The 15,024-nt window shown below is 64.0% G+C and overlaps 1 protein-coding gene across 2 annotated transcripts; it reads left to right on the top strand.

Annotated features, from left to right (window-relative positions):
- Window positions 1-3,300: 3,300 nt before the first annotated feature.
- On the top strand, window positions 3,301-15,024 carry BIRC5 (baculoviral IAP repeat containing 5). 2 transcript variants are annotated; one of them, XM_062216664.1, is made up of 4 exons: window positions 3,301-3,468; window positions 4,542-4,651; window positions 5,643-5,792; window positions 14,610-15,024. In XM_062216664.1, exons 1-4 carry the CDS (start codon window positions 3,358-3,360, stop codon window positions 14,815-14,817), a joined length of 579 nt encoding a protein of 192 aa, XP_062072648.1. In that variant the 5' UTR covers window positions 3,301-3,357; the 3' UTR covers window positions 14,818-15,024. The 2 variants fall into 2 exon arrangements, with proteins under 2 accessions (XP_062072648.1, XP_062072649.1); XM_062216665.1 differs by having other exon boundaries at window positions 3,305-3,468; window positions 5,643-5,760; window positions 14,610-14,786.

Here is a 15,024-nt window from a genome sequence, read left to right as displayed (position 1 = left end):
TCTGGGACACACCCCCCCCCCCCCGTGAGACTCTGGTCTGAAACTACGATCTAACACAGCAGTCCACTACGTCACCCTTGGCAGAGCATAGGAACCCCCAGCATGATCGCTCAAGCTTGAAAGTAGAAAGGTTGCACCTGGGTTAATAATAAAAATGTAATTTGTCTATGTCCTACATATAATTAAGACCAATACCTGGATTAATGTCAGGATTATAACATTGTAACTGGTATTGTCAAGATTATAATTGATACTAGTTTCACATAGGTTTTAGGTCAGCTTGACCCCAGTATCCATGTATTCCCCCCGATCCTAGCAACCATGAATTCCCCTCCTGATTTTGCGGTTTTTGCCTTTATAAACCCTGTTGCTTTGGGCTTCAGGGTCGAGAGTTCTTTAGGGCGTGAGCCCACTCTCCACCGCCGGCAAATGAAGGATCAATGTGTGGAGCTCCCTTGTTCATACTCGCTCAGGGACAACAGACTCATTCTCTCTTCCTCTTGCTGCTACTCCGCCTCTGAAATAAGTATATAAATACATAAAAGTGACAAATACGGCTGCAAAAATTTTTTAAACTTTTGTAGGAAAAAAAAAAACTAGAGCCCAGAGTGGAAAGACGGAGCCCAGGGGGCGGGGCCGGGAGTGGCGCTCGCTCCCTGACGTGGGCACAGCGTGCTCGCCAGGCAGAGGAAAGACTCCAGCGACCCCACGGCAAGGGGCAAAGGGCGCCAGGAAGAGGCAGCTCCGAGGGGCCAGTGACCTCGGCGAGGGCCCCACCCCCCCTCGGAATTGAGAGTGGACAGCGGCACCTGCTGTCTCAGGGCAAAGGTCACAACAGGTGCCGTCACACAGCATGCTGGGAAAGCACCCTGGACCTTTTCAGGGGGGCCAGGGAGCACTTTCGGCCCCGAGACCTGCACAGCCTCACCCCCCCCCCACCCCGCTGGCTGGGGTCTTTTCTCGCTCTTCTCTCCTTTTCTCTCACAACTCGTGCAAAACAACTCAAGAGTTTTCTCGTGTTAAATTAAGCTGAGAAATAGATGTGGGTGGCCAGCGACCTATGCTGCTGGCGAGGAAACTGTCAGAAAGGAACGAGACCCCCTTCCTGCCTCGCCTATCCGGCTTAGATGTTAGGAAGCTGGCACGCACCCCCCCCACCCCCCCACCCCCGGCGGGCCAGGCTTTGGATCAGCGGTTACACCCACGTCCCACACGCGAGAGCCTGGCTGGAGTCCACCTGGGGGGCAGCAGGTGACGGCTCAGATACCCAGGCCCCTGCCTCCCACGTGGGAGACCCAGACGGATGCCCCGGCTCCTGGTGTCGGCCTGGCCCAGGCAAAAGAGTGTTCAGGCTGGGCCTGAGTTGATTTCATAGTGTTGGGGAAGCAGGAAGAGTGAACCCCCGTGGCACCACAGCCCCAGGTCAGCACCGGAGACGCCGGCCAGAGGAGGGATCTCAGCTCGGACCCAAGGCCTTGGTGGCCCCAGTCACACAGGCACCGCCGCTGTTTTCTCATCAGCTGGCAAACAGCACTGCTCCAGGCCGCCGCCGAAGCCCCCAGCCCAGCTGCCTGGCCCTCGCCCGGGAGCCCTGCACCTCCCTTGACCCGTGAGGCGGGCCTGCCCCATCCCAGGGGACCACAGCCCAGGCTGAAGCCACGACACTTTGTGAGGCCAACCAGGACCGCGCCTGGGACGGAACGCTGCTTGTTCGGCCTGCCTCTCCCAGGGTGACGCCGCTGCAGACAGCGACCTGGTAGGAACAGAGCCGCGGGGGGACGGGGGGGTGCAGGCCTGCGAGGCTGAGTCCACCTGGGGCACCCCGGGAGCCGTGAGTGGGCCTGCCCACCAGCCGTCCCTGTGCTGTCTGCGTGCCCCACTCCTGGCCTCCCTGAATGACACCCAGGCTGTGCCGGTCCCAGGTTCGGCAGGTGCAGCAGGGTGTGGCCTCGGGGATCCCATCCAAGTCCCCGACCACACTTCTGCCTTCTCTCCGTGGCTTCATCCGTGGTCGTCACCCCACGGGAAATCCCTACTGTGCGGGGGCGGGGGGCTGCTCAGGTCCGAGACACGGACGGGGAGACCGGGCCTCAGAGGGGCCCAGGCCTCGCGCTGGTGTTAGATGGAGGACTCACACCCCATCCGCCACGCCAGGATCCCTGCGCCACCTGTACACAAGCCTCATTTACAAAACGATTTGTTTGAAAGGCAGAGTTACTGAGAGAGTGGGAGACAGCGAGGGATCGTCCATCCAAGGGTTCACTCCCCAGGTGGCCGGGCCAGGCCAGAGCCAGGTGCGCAGGTCCCCCGAACGTCCCCCAGGACCAGGCAGGGCCAGAGCCAGGAGCGCCCCCCAGGACCGGGCACCGGGGCTGGGCCGGGCCAGAGCCAGGAGCGCAGGTCCCCCGAGTGCCCCCCAGGACCGGGCACCGGGGCCGGGCCGAGCCAGAGCCAGGAGCACAGGTCCCCCGAGCGGCCCCCAGGACCGGGCCGGGCCAGGAGCGCAGGTCCCCCGAGCGGCCCCCAGGACCGGGCAGGGCCAGAGCCAGGCGCGCAGGTCCCCGGAGCGCCGCCAGACTGGGCGCCGGGCCGGGCCAGAGCCAGGCGCGCAGGTCCCCCAAGCGCCCCCCAGGACCGGGCCGGGCCAGGCCAGGCGCGCAGGTCCCCCGAGGGCCCCCCAGAGCCAGGAGCGCAGGTCCCCCGAGCGCCCCCCAGGACCGGGCCGGGCCAGGCCAGGCGCGCAGGTCCCCCGAGGGCCCCCCAGAGCCAGGAGCGCAGGTCCCCCGAGTGGCCCCCAGGACCGGGCACCGGGGCCGGGCCGGAGCCAGGAGCGCAGGTCCCCCGAGCGCCCCCAGGACCGGGCACCGGGGCCGGGCCGGGCCAGAGCCAGGAGCAGACGCCGGCCTCGCCTCGGAGCCCCCCGCCCCCAGGGGGCCACGCCGGCGGAGAGAGCGGCTGTCCGAGCCCCGCGCGCCCTGTGCCGCTGGCCGGCCGCGGACGCAGGGGATCCCCGTCCTTGCGGGAACCGTCGGCGACTGGGACCTGCACCTGACGGCGGCTCCCGGGGAAACAAGCAGCGGGCCCTCGGCGAGGGTCGCACACAGCCGTGCCGGGCCGGCGACCACCCACCGCCGGCGACGCCGCGCACCAGCCCCCGCGCAGCCGTCGCCCGCCGAGCGCCCGGCCGAGGCTCCCAGCATGCCGCGCGCCGCCCCGTCCCGGAAGACTCGCGTTCCCAGAAGGCCGCGCGCGCCGGCCGGCGCAGGGGGCGGGGCGTTCCCGTCGTGCCCCGCGCGGCGCGCCCGGAGCGCCGGATTTGAATCTCGGGACCCGTCCGCGCCGGCGGGGGCGGCGGCGATGGACGCCCGCTCGTTGCCCCGGGCTTGGCAGCTCTATCTCAAGGACCACCGCGTCTCGACGTTCAAGAACTGGCCCTTCCTGGAGGGCTGCGCCTGCACCCCGGAGCGGGTGAGCTCGCCGGGGCCCCGCCCCGGTCCTCTGAGGCCTGCGCTGCCTGCGCGCTGGCCCCGGCTGGGCGCCCGGACCCCCGGCGACCCCTCTCGGGAGGCCGCCGGCCCACACGGGCCGGGCCCGGGGTTCTGGGCCGCCTTGAGCGCGGCGCGGCCTGCGACGCGGGCCCCTCGGGGCTGGGGGCCCGGGCCCGCACTGCCCCCGGGGTCCTGGGCCCGCACTGCCCCTGGGGTCCCCGCACTGCCTCCGGGGTCCCCGCACTGCCCCCGGGGTCCCCGCACTGCCTCCGGGGTCCCCGCACTGCCTCCGGGGTCCCGGGCCCCCACTGCCCCCGGGGTCCCCGCACTGCCCCCGGGGTCCCCGCACTGCCTCCGGGGTCCTGGGCCCGCACTGCCCCCGGGGTCCTGGGCCCGCACTGCCCCTGGGGTCCCCGCACTGCCTCCGGGGTCCCGGGCCCCCGCACTGCCTCTGGGGGCCGGGGTCCCGGGCCCCACACTGCCCCCTGGGTCCCGGGCCCCGCACTGCCTCTGGGGGCCGGGGTCCCGGGCCCCACACTGCCCCCTGGGTCCCGGGCCCCGCACTGCCCCCGGGGTCCCGGGGCCCCACACTGCCCCTGGGGGCCGGGGTCCCGGGATCCGCACTGCCCCTGGGATCCGCACTGCCCCCCGGGTCCCGGGATCCGCACTGCCCCCGGGGTCCCGGGCCCCGCACTGCCCCCGGGGTCCCAGGGCCCCACACTACCCCTGGGGGCCGGGGTCCCGGGATCCGCACTGCCCCGGGGGCCCCGCACTGCCCCTGGGGGCCGGGGTCCCGGGATCCGCACTGCCCCCAGGGTCCCGGGCCCGCACTGCCCCTGGGGTCCCGGTCCCCGCACTGCCCCTGGGGTCCCGGTCCCCGCACTGCCTCTGGGGTCCCGGGCCCCGCACTGCCCCTGGGGTCCCGGTCCCCGCGCTGCCCCCGGGGTCCCGGGGCCCCACACTGCCCCTGGGGGCCGGGGTCCCGGGATCCGCACTGCCCCCGGGGTCCCGGGCCCCGGCCCCGCTCACGAGCTGCGCCGCCCTGTCTTGCAGATGGCCGAGGCCGGCTTCGTGCACTGCCCCTCTGAGAACGAGCCCGACCTGGCCCAGTGTTTCTTCTGCTTCAAGGAGCTCGAGGGCTGGGAGCCGGACGACGACCCCCTGTGAGTAGCTGCCCTGCGGGCCGGGGCTCAGCCCGCGTTCCCAGGGCGCCCGCAGCCTGGTTTCGGGCAGGACCCGGCCCGGCTCTGGAAGGGCTCATTGCGCGCTGGGCGCCTTTCCTGGTCGGGATTCTGTTTGTTTTTTTGTTGAGGTTTAACCCACGGGTGGCGACATCACCGGTCCCGCCCCAGGGCGCTCCTGGCTCTGCCCGGCCAGCGCTGGCCGTCCGGGGAGTGAACCAGCAGGCAGAGGACCAGCCGACCTGGCTCCCACTCTGCTCGGCCTCTCAAATAAGTAAAGTATAGGGGCGACGCTGTGGTCGAGCAGGTAAAACAGTGCCGGCGTCGCCATGGCGCGGGTTCAGGCCCCTGCTCATCCGGCTCCCTGCTGTGGCCTGGGAAAGCAGCGAACATGGCCCAGGGGCTTGGGCCCCTGCACCTGCGTGGGAGACCCGGATGGAGCCCCTGGCTCCTGGCTCCTGCCTGGCCGTTGTGGCCAACTGGGGAGTGAACCAGTGGATGGAAGACCTCTCCTCTCTCTGCCTCTCCTTCTCTGAAACTCTGGATTTTCAAATAATTTTTTTTTTCAGGATTTTATTTTATTTATTTGAAAGGGTTACAGAGAGAGAGAGAGGTCTTCCATCCGCTGGTTCACTCCCCAGATGGCCACAACAGGTGGAGCTGGGCTGATCAGGAGCCAGGAGCTTCTTCCAGGTCTCCCATGTGGGTGCAGGGCCCAAGGACTTTGGCCACGTTCGGCTGCTTTCCCAGGCCACAGCAGGGAGCCAGTTTGGAAGTGGAGCAGCCGGGACTCGAACCCGGCGCCCATATGGGATGCCAGCACATCCCATCAGCAGGAGACGGGAGGCGGGGCTCCCAGGGTGCCCGTCAGCAGGATCCGGGCGCCCCAGGTGGCGTCTCGGCTGCACCAGACGCCGTGGGCGGGGTGGCCGTGGGCCCTGGGCCGTCTGCTGACGCTGTGCTCGACTTCCAGAGAGGAGCATAAGAAGCACTCGTCGGCGTGCGCTTTCCTGGCTGTCAAGAAGCGGCTGGAAGAATTGACGCTCAGCGAGTTTCTGAAACTGGACAAAGAGCGCGCCAAGAACAAGATCGTACGTACCCACGAGGAAGGACGTCTGGGCAGGTCGGGCATCCCTCGTCCAAACGTCCGAGACGCCCCCCGTGGCCCCACGCGTGGACGGTGCCACCCCTGGCCCCTTGCTGGGCTGAGGGCCACACGCAGACACAGAGTCTCCTGCAGGGTCACCTTCAGCCTGGGTGTGGAGGTCGTGCAGGACTTGGGGCGCGTCCCCAAGATAGCTCATTATGTACAAACAGGTCTCCCCAAACCTGAATGGCTTTTTGTCCCAAACAGTTTTTTTAAAAAGATTTATTTATTTATTTATTTGAATGGCAGAGTTACAGAAAGGCAGGGGCAGAGAGAGAGGTCTTCCATCCTCTGGTTCACTCCCCAGATGGCCGCAATGGCCAGAGCTGTGCCGATCCAAAGCCAGGAGCCAGGTGCTTCTGGTCTCCCATGCGAGTGCAGGGCCCAAGCACCTGGGCCATCCTCCACTGCCTTCCCGGGTCACAGCAGAGAGCTGGACTGGAAGTGGAGCAGCCGGGACTCAAAACAGCACCCATATGGGATGTTGGCCCTGCAGGCGGCGGCTTTACCCGCTACACCACAGCGCCAGACCCCATCCCAAACATTTTGAATAAGGGTTTCCCGATCTGTACTAAACTGCCCAGTCCCTTAGGAACCCTAGAGGGACCCTGTTTTCCCCAGGAAGCATTCGAAGTTTTTTTCTATTTATTTTCATTTTACTTGAAAGGCAGAGGCGAAGATCTGCTGTCTGGTGGCTCACTCTCCGATGCCTGCAGCAGCCAGGGCTGGACCAGGCTGAGGCCTGGAGCCCAGACCTCCACCCGGGGCTCCCGTGTGGGTGCAGGGGTGCCCTGCTGCCTGTAGGGTGCACATTACCAGGGGCCCAGAGTCAAACAGAACTTGACCCCGGCACTGTGATGCGGGGTGCGAGATCCCACACGGCGTCTTAGCTCGTGCTCCGAGTCCTTCCCACCAGCACCTGAGGGAGCTCTCTTACTGTTTGAAAAGCAGAGTGGCGGGGAGATGGCAGGAGACAGGGTGCTGGTTCATTCCTGAGTGACCACACCGCCTGGGGCTGGGCCGAGCCCAGGCCAGCAGCCAGGAACTCATCCAGGTTTCCCGTGTGGGTGGCAGGGACCCACACTGGGACCATCGCCTGCTGCGTCAGAGGCCAGGGAGTGGAGCAGCCACGGCTCAGGTTGGCGCTCTGATAGGGGTTAAGGTCAGCTGAACCCACAGCAACAAGCACCCACCTGAGGAAGCAGTTTGAAGACCCCCCCTCGCGCGCACGTGGTGGTGGGGGGGACAAAGGACAGAGAAGCATCTGCCCCTGTCCACAGCAGTTTTCCTGGGGTTCCTGTGAGTGATGTTGGGGTCGTGCAGTGAGAAAGCTGTGTTCCCTGAGCGCACGTTCTGGGGTCCTTGGTTGTGGGGCACAGTGACGGTTAGGATTGTCTGTCTGCCTTTAGGGCCGGGCCGTGTGCTTGCGTGTGAGGGCGGGGCCCGGAGCACAGGGCGTGTGAGAGGGCGGGACCCAGGGCACAGGGCGTGTGAGAGGGCGGGACCCAGGGCACAGGGCGTGTGGGAGGGCGGGACCCAGGGCACAGGAAGTGTCAGGGAGGAGACAGGTGACCACCGCAGGTGAGTTTTTTTTTTTTAAGATTTACTTATTTATTTGAAAGGCAGAGTTACATAGAGAAAAGGAGATCTTCATCTGTTGGCTCACTAGGGGCTGGGCCAGGCCTAAGCAGGAACCGGAGCTTCGTCTGAGTCTCCCACGTGGGCACAGGGCCCTTGCATTCAGGCCGTCGTCCCAGGCACATTAGCAAGGAGCGGGGCTGGACCCGGTGTGCGTATGGGACGCCGCTGCTGCAGGTGGTGGCTTCGCCTGCTCCGCCACAGCGTTGGCCCCCAGAGGCAGGCTTTGTCTGGCCGCACAGGCCGCTGGGAGAGCAGAAGGTGACCCAGCTGTGGGTCCGCAGAGGCGGCTCCCAGGCAGCCTGGATGTGGAGGACTAAGGGCTAGAGATGTACAAACCTCACAAACCAAGGGTAACTGCTGTGTGGGCATTGACTTCATCTGAAGTTCGAGCCGAACGGGGCATCCCTGCCTTCTCATTTGTGGGTTTAGTGTTGTGCAGACAGCACGGGGCGTCGGGGTGGCCTAGCCCGTCTGCCAGGCACTGTGCGAGCTCCGGCTGATCCTGGCTCCCTTTCCGGGCGGCCCAGCCTCGTGGTGACTGAGGTCCTTTTCAGAGAGCAGCGTAAAGGCATTCTGTCGGCACAGCAGCATCCGAGTGCTGAGGGCCAGGGGTTTCTCGGGAAGAGGGAAGAGTGGCCAGGGACGCGCCTTCACGGAGGTCTGGACGGCGGGCCGGGGAGAGCCGTCCGGGGCGGGGGCTGGCAGGCCGTCTGTCAGGTGCCCACACGGTCTCTGATTGAAAAGTGTGAAAACCATTCCTGGCCCAGGGGCTGTACTTGGTGGCCTGGCCCGCGCCCTGGCTGGCTTAGGCCCCAGGAGCGGCCGTGGGGAAGGGGCCCGGGCAGGGGCGGGCGTGGTGTGGAAGGCAGGCCAGGGAGCCTGAGCAGGACCGGTGAGCCTGCTGCAGAGGGAGAGGCCGGCTCCCGCCAGCTCGCTTCCGAAATGCCCGCTCTTGTGTGCCCTAGGACTGTGCAGCCGGGCTGTGGGGAGAGACGTGGGAAGGCCAGGGAGCCAGCTTCCAGGCGCTCTGTCCACCCAGCAGAGCCCCGCACTTCCCAGTCAGCGTCAGGGGCCAGACCCAGCCTGGAGGAGGCGTAGACACCCAGCCGGGGCGAAGGGGGGAAGGTTTGATGGAGCGCTTGGCTTTCATTTGTAACTTTTGAACTGGACAGATCAATGCAGAGATTCTCAGGACAAGGAGGGAAGCCCCGAAGTTCTCGTCTGCTGGGTCGCCCCAGATGCCCGCAACGCCCGGGCTGAACGGGGCCAGAGCCCAGTTGGGAACTCGAGCCAGGGCTCCCACGTGGGTGTCAGGAACCCAAGTACTTGGGCTGGATCCCGGCGGTCCGGTGTGGGACGTGGGCCTCCCACGTGGCGGCCCACCCACCATACCACAACACCCACGCCTGAATGTAGTGTCCGAGAGGACCAGATGCCAAGGTATTTATTCTTGAACCCTCCACAGCAGTGTTGGCGTGAGCCGGGGCGCTCCACTGTATGGCTGTTCAGGGCCCGCTGACCAGCACTGTAGCTGTTGTCTCCATGAGGCCGTAGAATTCATGAGTGGAGGGTGCGCTCCCCCAGGCTGTGTCCCTCGTGGAGGTGCGGGTGCGCAGGCGCGTGGCCTAGTGGGCGGTGCAGTGAGTGAGGTCGGGCAGCTGTGCGCTGTGGCGTGTTGTCGTGGCACATGGTATAGGCAGCAGTCCGTCATCGGGCCTTTTCCAAAGAACCAGAGGACAGCGCCGTGTGCCGCGGCTGCAGGTGCAAAGGTGAGGCGCCAGGGCGATGCAAAGCTGGGTGTTAGGGTCTCCTTGGGGCCTCCCTCACTCTCTGGCTCTTTTTTTTCTAGATTTATTTTTTATTTATTTGAAAGGCAGAGTTAGAAGGAAAGACACATTGACCTTCATCTGCTGGTTCACTCTCCACATGGTTGCAATAGCCAGGGCTGGGCCAGGCCGAAGTCAGGAGCCAGGAGCCTGTTCAGTGGGTCTCCCTCGTGGGTGCAGGGGCCCAGGGACTTGGGCCATCTTCCACTGCTTTCCCAGGCCACAGCAGAGAGCTGGATCAGAAGAGGAGCAGCAGGGACTTGACCCGGCGCCTGTAGGCACTGCAGGCGGTGGCTTCACCCGCCACGGCCACGGCGCCGGCCCCTTTCTCTGCTTCTTATTGCAGCTGCTGCATCAACACCTCTGGCCTTTGAACCAGGAAATGAATGAGAACCAACCTGGCTAAGTCAGCGAGGGTTAACATGGTAGGTGAGGTGAGAAACTCGGTTCCTGCTGAGGAGGAGCTGTAGTTCTGGCAAGAACGCAGTCGGAGCCCGGGGCGGGTGCGTCCGTGAGTTCGTTTGGCTGTCGGGAGGGGCTGCTTCTTCGCTCTGCCTTTATTGGAAAATGTATTAAATGAAACTTTTGGGAGTTGCCGGGAGGAGAGCTTTATGACGTGTGACACGAAGCAGACTGGGGAGGTGGCATCCCAGCGAGGCCGCTCCCCCAGAAGCAGTTGGCCGGGGCTTTGCTTTCCAAGGTCTATTTTTATATTTGAAAGGCAGAGTGACGGCGGCTGAGGGAGGGAGATCGTCCTGCTGACTCACTCCCGAGGTGGCTGCAGCAGCCAGGACTGGGCCAGGCAGAGCCAGGAGCCGGGAGCGCCAGCCGGCCTCTCGCAGGCGGTGGCAGGGCCCCAGGACTGGTTTCCCAGGCACATTAGCAGGAAGCTGAGCAGCCAGGGACTGGCACCGGTGCTCTCGGGGGGGACAGTGGCATCGCAGGCTTGGCGTGACCCGCTGCAGTGTTGCCAGGCCCTGCCAGAGCCCATCGCCCAGCTCGGGGGTGTCTGTAGGACGTGCTCAGCCACGGACGAGCGTGCGTCTGCACCGTGCAGGAGAGCGGCCGGCACTGTGGTGCAGTGGGTTAAAGCCCCAGCCTGCAGGGCCGGCATCCCACGTGGGCGCTGGTTTGAGACCTGGCTGCTCCTCTTCTGATCCAGCTCCCTGCTATGGCCTGGGAAAGCAGTGGAAGATGGCCGAAGTCCTTGGGCCCCTGCACCCACGTGGGAGACCTGGAGGAAGCTCCTGGCTCCTGGCTTCAGATTGGCGCAGCTCTGGCCGTTGGTGGCCATCTGGGGAATGAACCAGTGGATGGAAGACCGCTCTCTCTCTCTCTCTCCCTCTCTCCCTCTCTCTGCCTCTGCCTCTCTGTAACTCTGCCTTTCAAATAACATAAATCTTTATTAAAAAAGAAAGAAAATGCAGGAGAAGGTATGTTGTGGGGCGACTGTGCCAGGCCCTTGTCTGATACAACAAGGACAAGATACAGGGAAAAGGGGGCAGAGACGCAGGTGCAGTCTGGGAGGAGCCCGGGTGCAGGTCTCCTGTGTGGGATCATAGCCCCAGGTGGATTCTGGGAGGAGCCCGGGTGCAGGTCTCTCCTGTGGGATCATAGCCCCAGGTGGATTCTGGGAGGAGCCCGGGTGCAGGTCTCTCCTGTGGGATCATAGCCCCAGGTGGATTCTAGGAGGAGCCCGGGTGCAGGTCTCTCCTGTGTGGGATCATAGCCCCAGGTGGATTCTGGGAGGAGCCTGGGTACAGGTCTCTCCTGTGGGATCCTGGGCCCAGGTGGATTCTGGGAGGAGCCCGGGTGCAGGCCTCTCCTGTGTGGGATCATAGCCCCAGGTGGATTCTGGGAGGAGCCCGGGTGCAGGTCTCCTGTGTGGGATCATAGCCCCAGGTGGATTCTGGGAGGAGCCCGGGTGCAGGCCTCTCCTGTGGGATCCTGGGCCCAGGTGCAGTCTGGGAGCCCAGGTGCAGCCTGGGAGGAGCCCACCGCCATTCCCGGGAGGGCGGAGTTTGAGGCGGCCTTGTCCTTGCCCTTCCTGGAAGTCTCGGAAGTCACGGCATCAGGTCCGTGATGGGAGCGGGCTGTCAGCCATGGTGATTTCATTACAGTGACCTTATAATTAGCTAAAGGTCGCTGTGGGGCTGTGACCGGCAGCTGTACTGGATATTTTTAGCCAAGGCAGTTGCAGGCTGGGAAGGGGTGGTGGGCTTGGGCAGTGCAGCCGGGGCTGCCGGGAGCTGCCGGGGACCTTGGCTCCCTCGTGGCCACCCCCCTGCCGTCGTCCCTGGGCCAGGAAGACCAGCCCACACCGGTTTCCTGCACCTGCAGCTCCTCTGGCCCCTGACCCCGGGTGCCTCATGGCCAGCTCTCCTGGAGCGGCCTGCACATGGCCGGAGAGCCGACTGACCACCCACGCCCTGAGCCCTGCGCCCCTGCCGTGTTCTGACCCGAGTTGAACAGCGCTGCGATGGATTTGAGGCAGTTTTTTGAAAGGAAAGAAGTCCAGTAGGGATCATTCGTGTATGTCAAGGCCGTGGTCATCTGGCTGCAGCGCTGTCCTGTAGAAGGCACTGTTGCCAGTGTTTCCTCTTGTCGGTTTATTTAAGTGTTTAAGAATTATGACAGAATTTAAGGTGCATAAACTATATATATTGAATACAACTTTTTCAAAAAGCCTTTGAGCCGGCGCCACGGCTCACTAGGCTAATCCTCCGCCTTGCGGCGCCGGCACACCAGGTTCTGTCCCGGTTGCCCCTCTTCCAGGCCAGCTCTCTGCTATGGCCTGGGAGTGCAGTGGAGGATGGCCCAAGTGCTTGGGCCCTGCACCCCATGGGAGACCAGGATAAGCCCCTGGCTCCTGCCATCGGATCAGCGCGGTGCGTCGGCAGCAGCGCGCCAACCGCGGCGGCCATTGGAGGGTGAACCAATGGCAAAAGGAAGACCTTTCTCTCTCTCTCTCTCTTGCTGTCCACTCTGCCTGTCAAAAAAAAAAAAAAAAAGTTAGCCTTTGGAGCTGGTGTTGTGGCACAGTGGGTAAAGCTGCTGCCTGTAACATCGGAATCCCATATGGTAGTCAGAGTCCCGGCTGCTCCACTTCCGATCCAGCTCCCTGCTGTGGCCTGGGAAAGCAGCAGGAGATGCCCAAGTCCTTGGACCCCTGCGCCCACGTGGGAGACCTGGAAGACGCTCCTGGCTCCTGGCTTCAGTCTGGCCCAGCCCCGGCCGTTGCAGCCATTTGGGGAGTGAACCAAGGGGTGGGAGATATCTCTGTCTTTCCCTTCCCCGCCCCCTGTAACTGTGCCTTTCAAATAAATAACAAATTTTTAAAAAGATTTATTTATTTATTTGAAAGTCAGAGTTACACAGAGAGAGAAGGAGAGAGAGATAGAGAGAGAGAGAGAGAGAGGTCTTCCATCCACTCGTTCCCTCCCCAATTGGCCGCAATGGCCAGAGCTACACCGATCCAAAGCCAGGAGCTTCTTCCGGGTCTCCCACATGAGTGCAGGGGCCCAAGGACTTGGGCCATTTTCCACTGCTTTCCTAGGCCAATAGCAGAGCTGGATCGGAAGTGGAGCAGCTGGGACTCGAACCGGCACCCGTGTGGGATGCTGGCACCACATGCAGCAGCTTTACCTGCTACACCACAGCTCCATCCCCAATAAAATGTCTTTAAAATAAAAAGTGAGGGCCAGCGCCGCGGCTCACAAGGCTAATCCTCTGCCTGTGGCATCGGCACCCTGGGTTCTAGTCCCGGTCGGGGCGCCGGATTCTGTCCCGGTTGCTCCTCTTCCAGGCCAGCTCTCTGCTATGGCCCGGGAGTGCAATGGAGGATGGCCCAAGTGCTTGGGCCCTGCACCCCATGGGAGACCAGGAGGAAGCACCTGGCTCCTGGCTTCAGATTGGCACAGCGCTGGCCGTGGCGGCCATTTGGGAGGTGAACCAACGGAAGGAAGACCTTTCTCTCTGTCTCTCTCTCTCACTAACTCTTCCTGTCAAAAAACAAAAACAAAATAAATAAAAAGTGAGCCTCTCTGAGTTTTCATATTAGAAAACAACTAATGCAGTAGTGGTCTTCGTTTGTTTTTTAATGTGGCAGAGAAAGTGAGATGAGTGAGGGTTGGTCGGGGAGGCGCTCCCTGGGTTTGCTAACGTGACCGCCCTTTGCCCCTGTGGAGAACGCTGTTAGAACGAACATGGGGAGGAGGTCAGGGCATGGGCACTTACTGGCCCGGGGCAGGATGTGGCCATGAGCCCCACCAGCATGGCCCCGACCCGAGCCGGCCTGGGGGGCGGCCGTGCTGACCGCAGTGCCCGGGAGCCTCCCGGCCCGCCAGTTCTGGGTCGGCCCGGTCCCAGCTGCTGCAGACACTGGCAGTGGGTGAGGGGGCGGGAGCTGGGTCTGCCACAGCAATAACAAATCAGTTGAAAATGCAGAGACTGGAAGCAAGACTCAACAGACCGGAAGCGAACGCGGGTTTTCCGTTTGAGGTGGAAGCCGGTGACTGACGAGGTCTAACTGGACGAGAGGAGGAGGTTCGGACTTTGCCGGCAGGGGGTGCAGACTGGCGGGAGCCCGCCTGGGCCTCGCTGTCCGCGTCTGGTGGGCACGTGGGCGTCCCGCCTCTCGGCTCTCTGAACAGGACCAGTGTGTGACAGTGACCGCCGCTGCCACCCACAGGGCCCCGGGTTGAGTTCCAGTTCCTGTCTGGCCTGGAGCAGCCCTGCAGGTTGAGTGTTTGGGGCGGGGCCGTCCGAATGGGCACTGGTTTGAGTCCCGGCTGCTCCACTTCCAGCCCCGCTCCCTACTGAGGCGCTAGGGAAAGCCGTGGACGATGGCCCAAGTCCTTGGACCCCTGCACGCACGTGGGAGACCCGGGAGAGGCTCCTGGCTTCGGCCTGGCCCAGCCCTGGCCGTTGTGGCCATCTGGGGAGTGGGCCAGCTGATAGGAGATTCTCTCTGTAACTCTGCTTTTCTAACACGTTTTTTTCTTAAAGCGCTTGAGGAGCAAACCAGCAGAGGGAAGATCTTTCTGCTCTGTCCGTCGCCTTTCAGACGGATTCAGGAAAACAATTCCAGGGATGACTTGAGTGGAGTCCGTTAGCCGGCCTGTGGAGCGGGGAGGGGTCTCTCCCACCCAGTGACTGGCCCCGCCCTCCAGGGTTTTCCCAGCACCCGGCCCCGCCCTCAGGGGTCTCCCAGCACAGTGCCCGCCCCACCCTCAGGGGTCTCCCAGCACAGTGCCCGCCCCACCCTCGGGGGTCTTCCAGCACCCCGCCCGCCTGCCAAGACTCAGCGTGTCTGCTCTATTTCCAGGCCAAGGAAACCAGCAGTAAGCAGAGAGAGTTCGAGGAGACCGCGAAGAAGGTGCGCTCCGCCATCGAGCAGCTGGCCGCGCTGCAGTGAGGCCGTCCTGGCCCCCGTGGGGTCGGCGCCAGGAGTGGATCAGCGCCGAGCAGCTGGGCGTGGGCTTTTGCCCGTGGCACGGGGCCCTGTGCCGCGGCTGGTGCCGCCCACGCAGTGACTGCAGTGACTGCTCCTCTTCCTTCGCTGGTGTGAGCCCCGGGGCCGGGGCCGGGGCCGAGGCCGAGGAGGGCTGTGGCCTGGGCCTGGGCCTGGGCCTGGGCCGGGAGCCGTGGTGTAGCCCACCCTGCAGCGCTCCCAGTGAGCGTCTGCGCCCGTGACTCCCCTTCCTCCCGCGGGCAGTGAATAAATTCATCGAAAAAACGGC

This window comes from Lepus europaeus, chromosome 18, assembly GCF_033115175.1.
Source record: "Lepus europaeus isolate LE1 chromosome 18, mLepTim1.pri, whole genome shotgun sequence".
Classification (NCBI taxonomy): domain Eukaryota; kingdom Metazoa; phylum Chordata; class Mammalia; order Lagomorpha; family Leporidae; genus Lepus; species Lepus europaeus.
The sequence above is the reverse complement of the archived record's forward strand: the minus strand, read 5'-3'. Positions and strand labels throughout refer to the sequence as shown.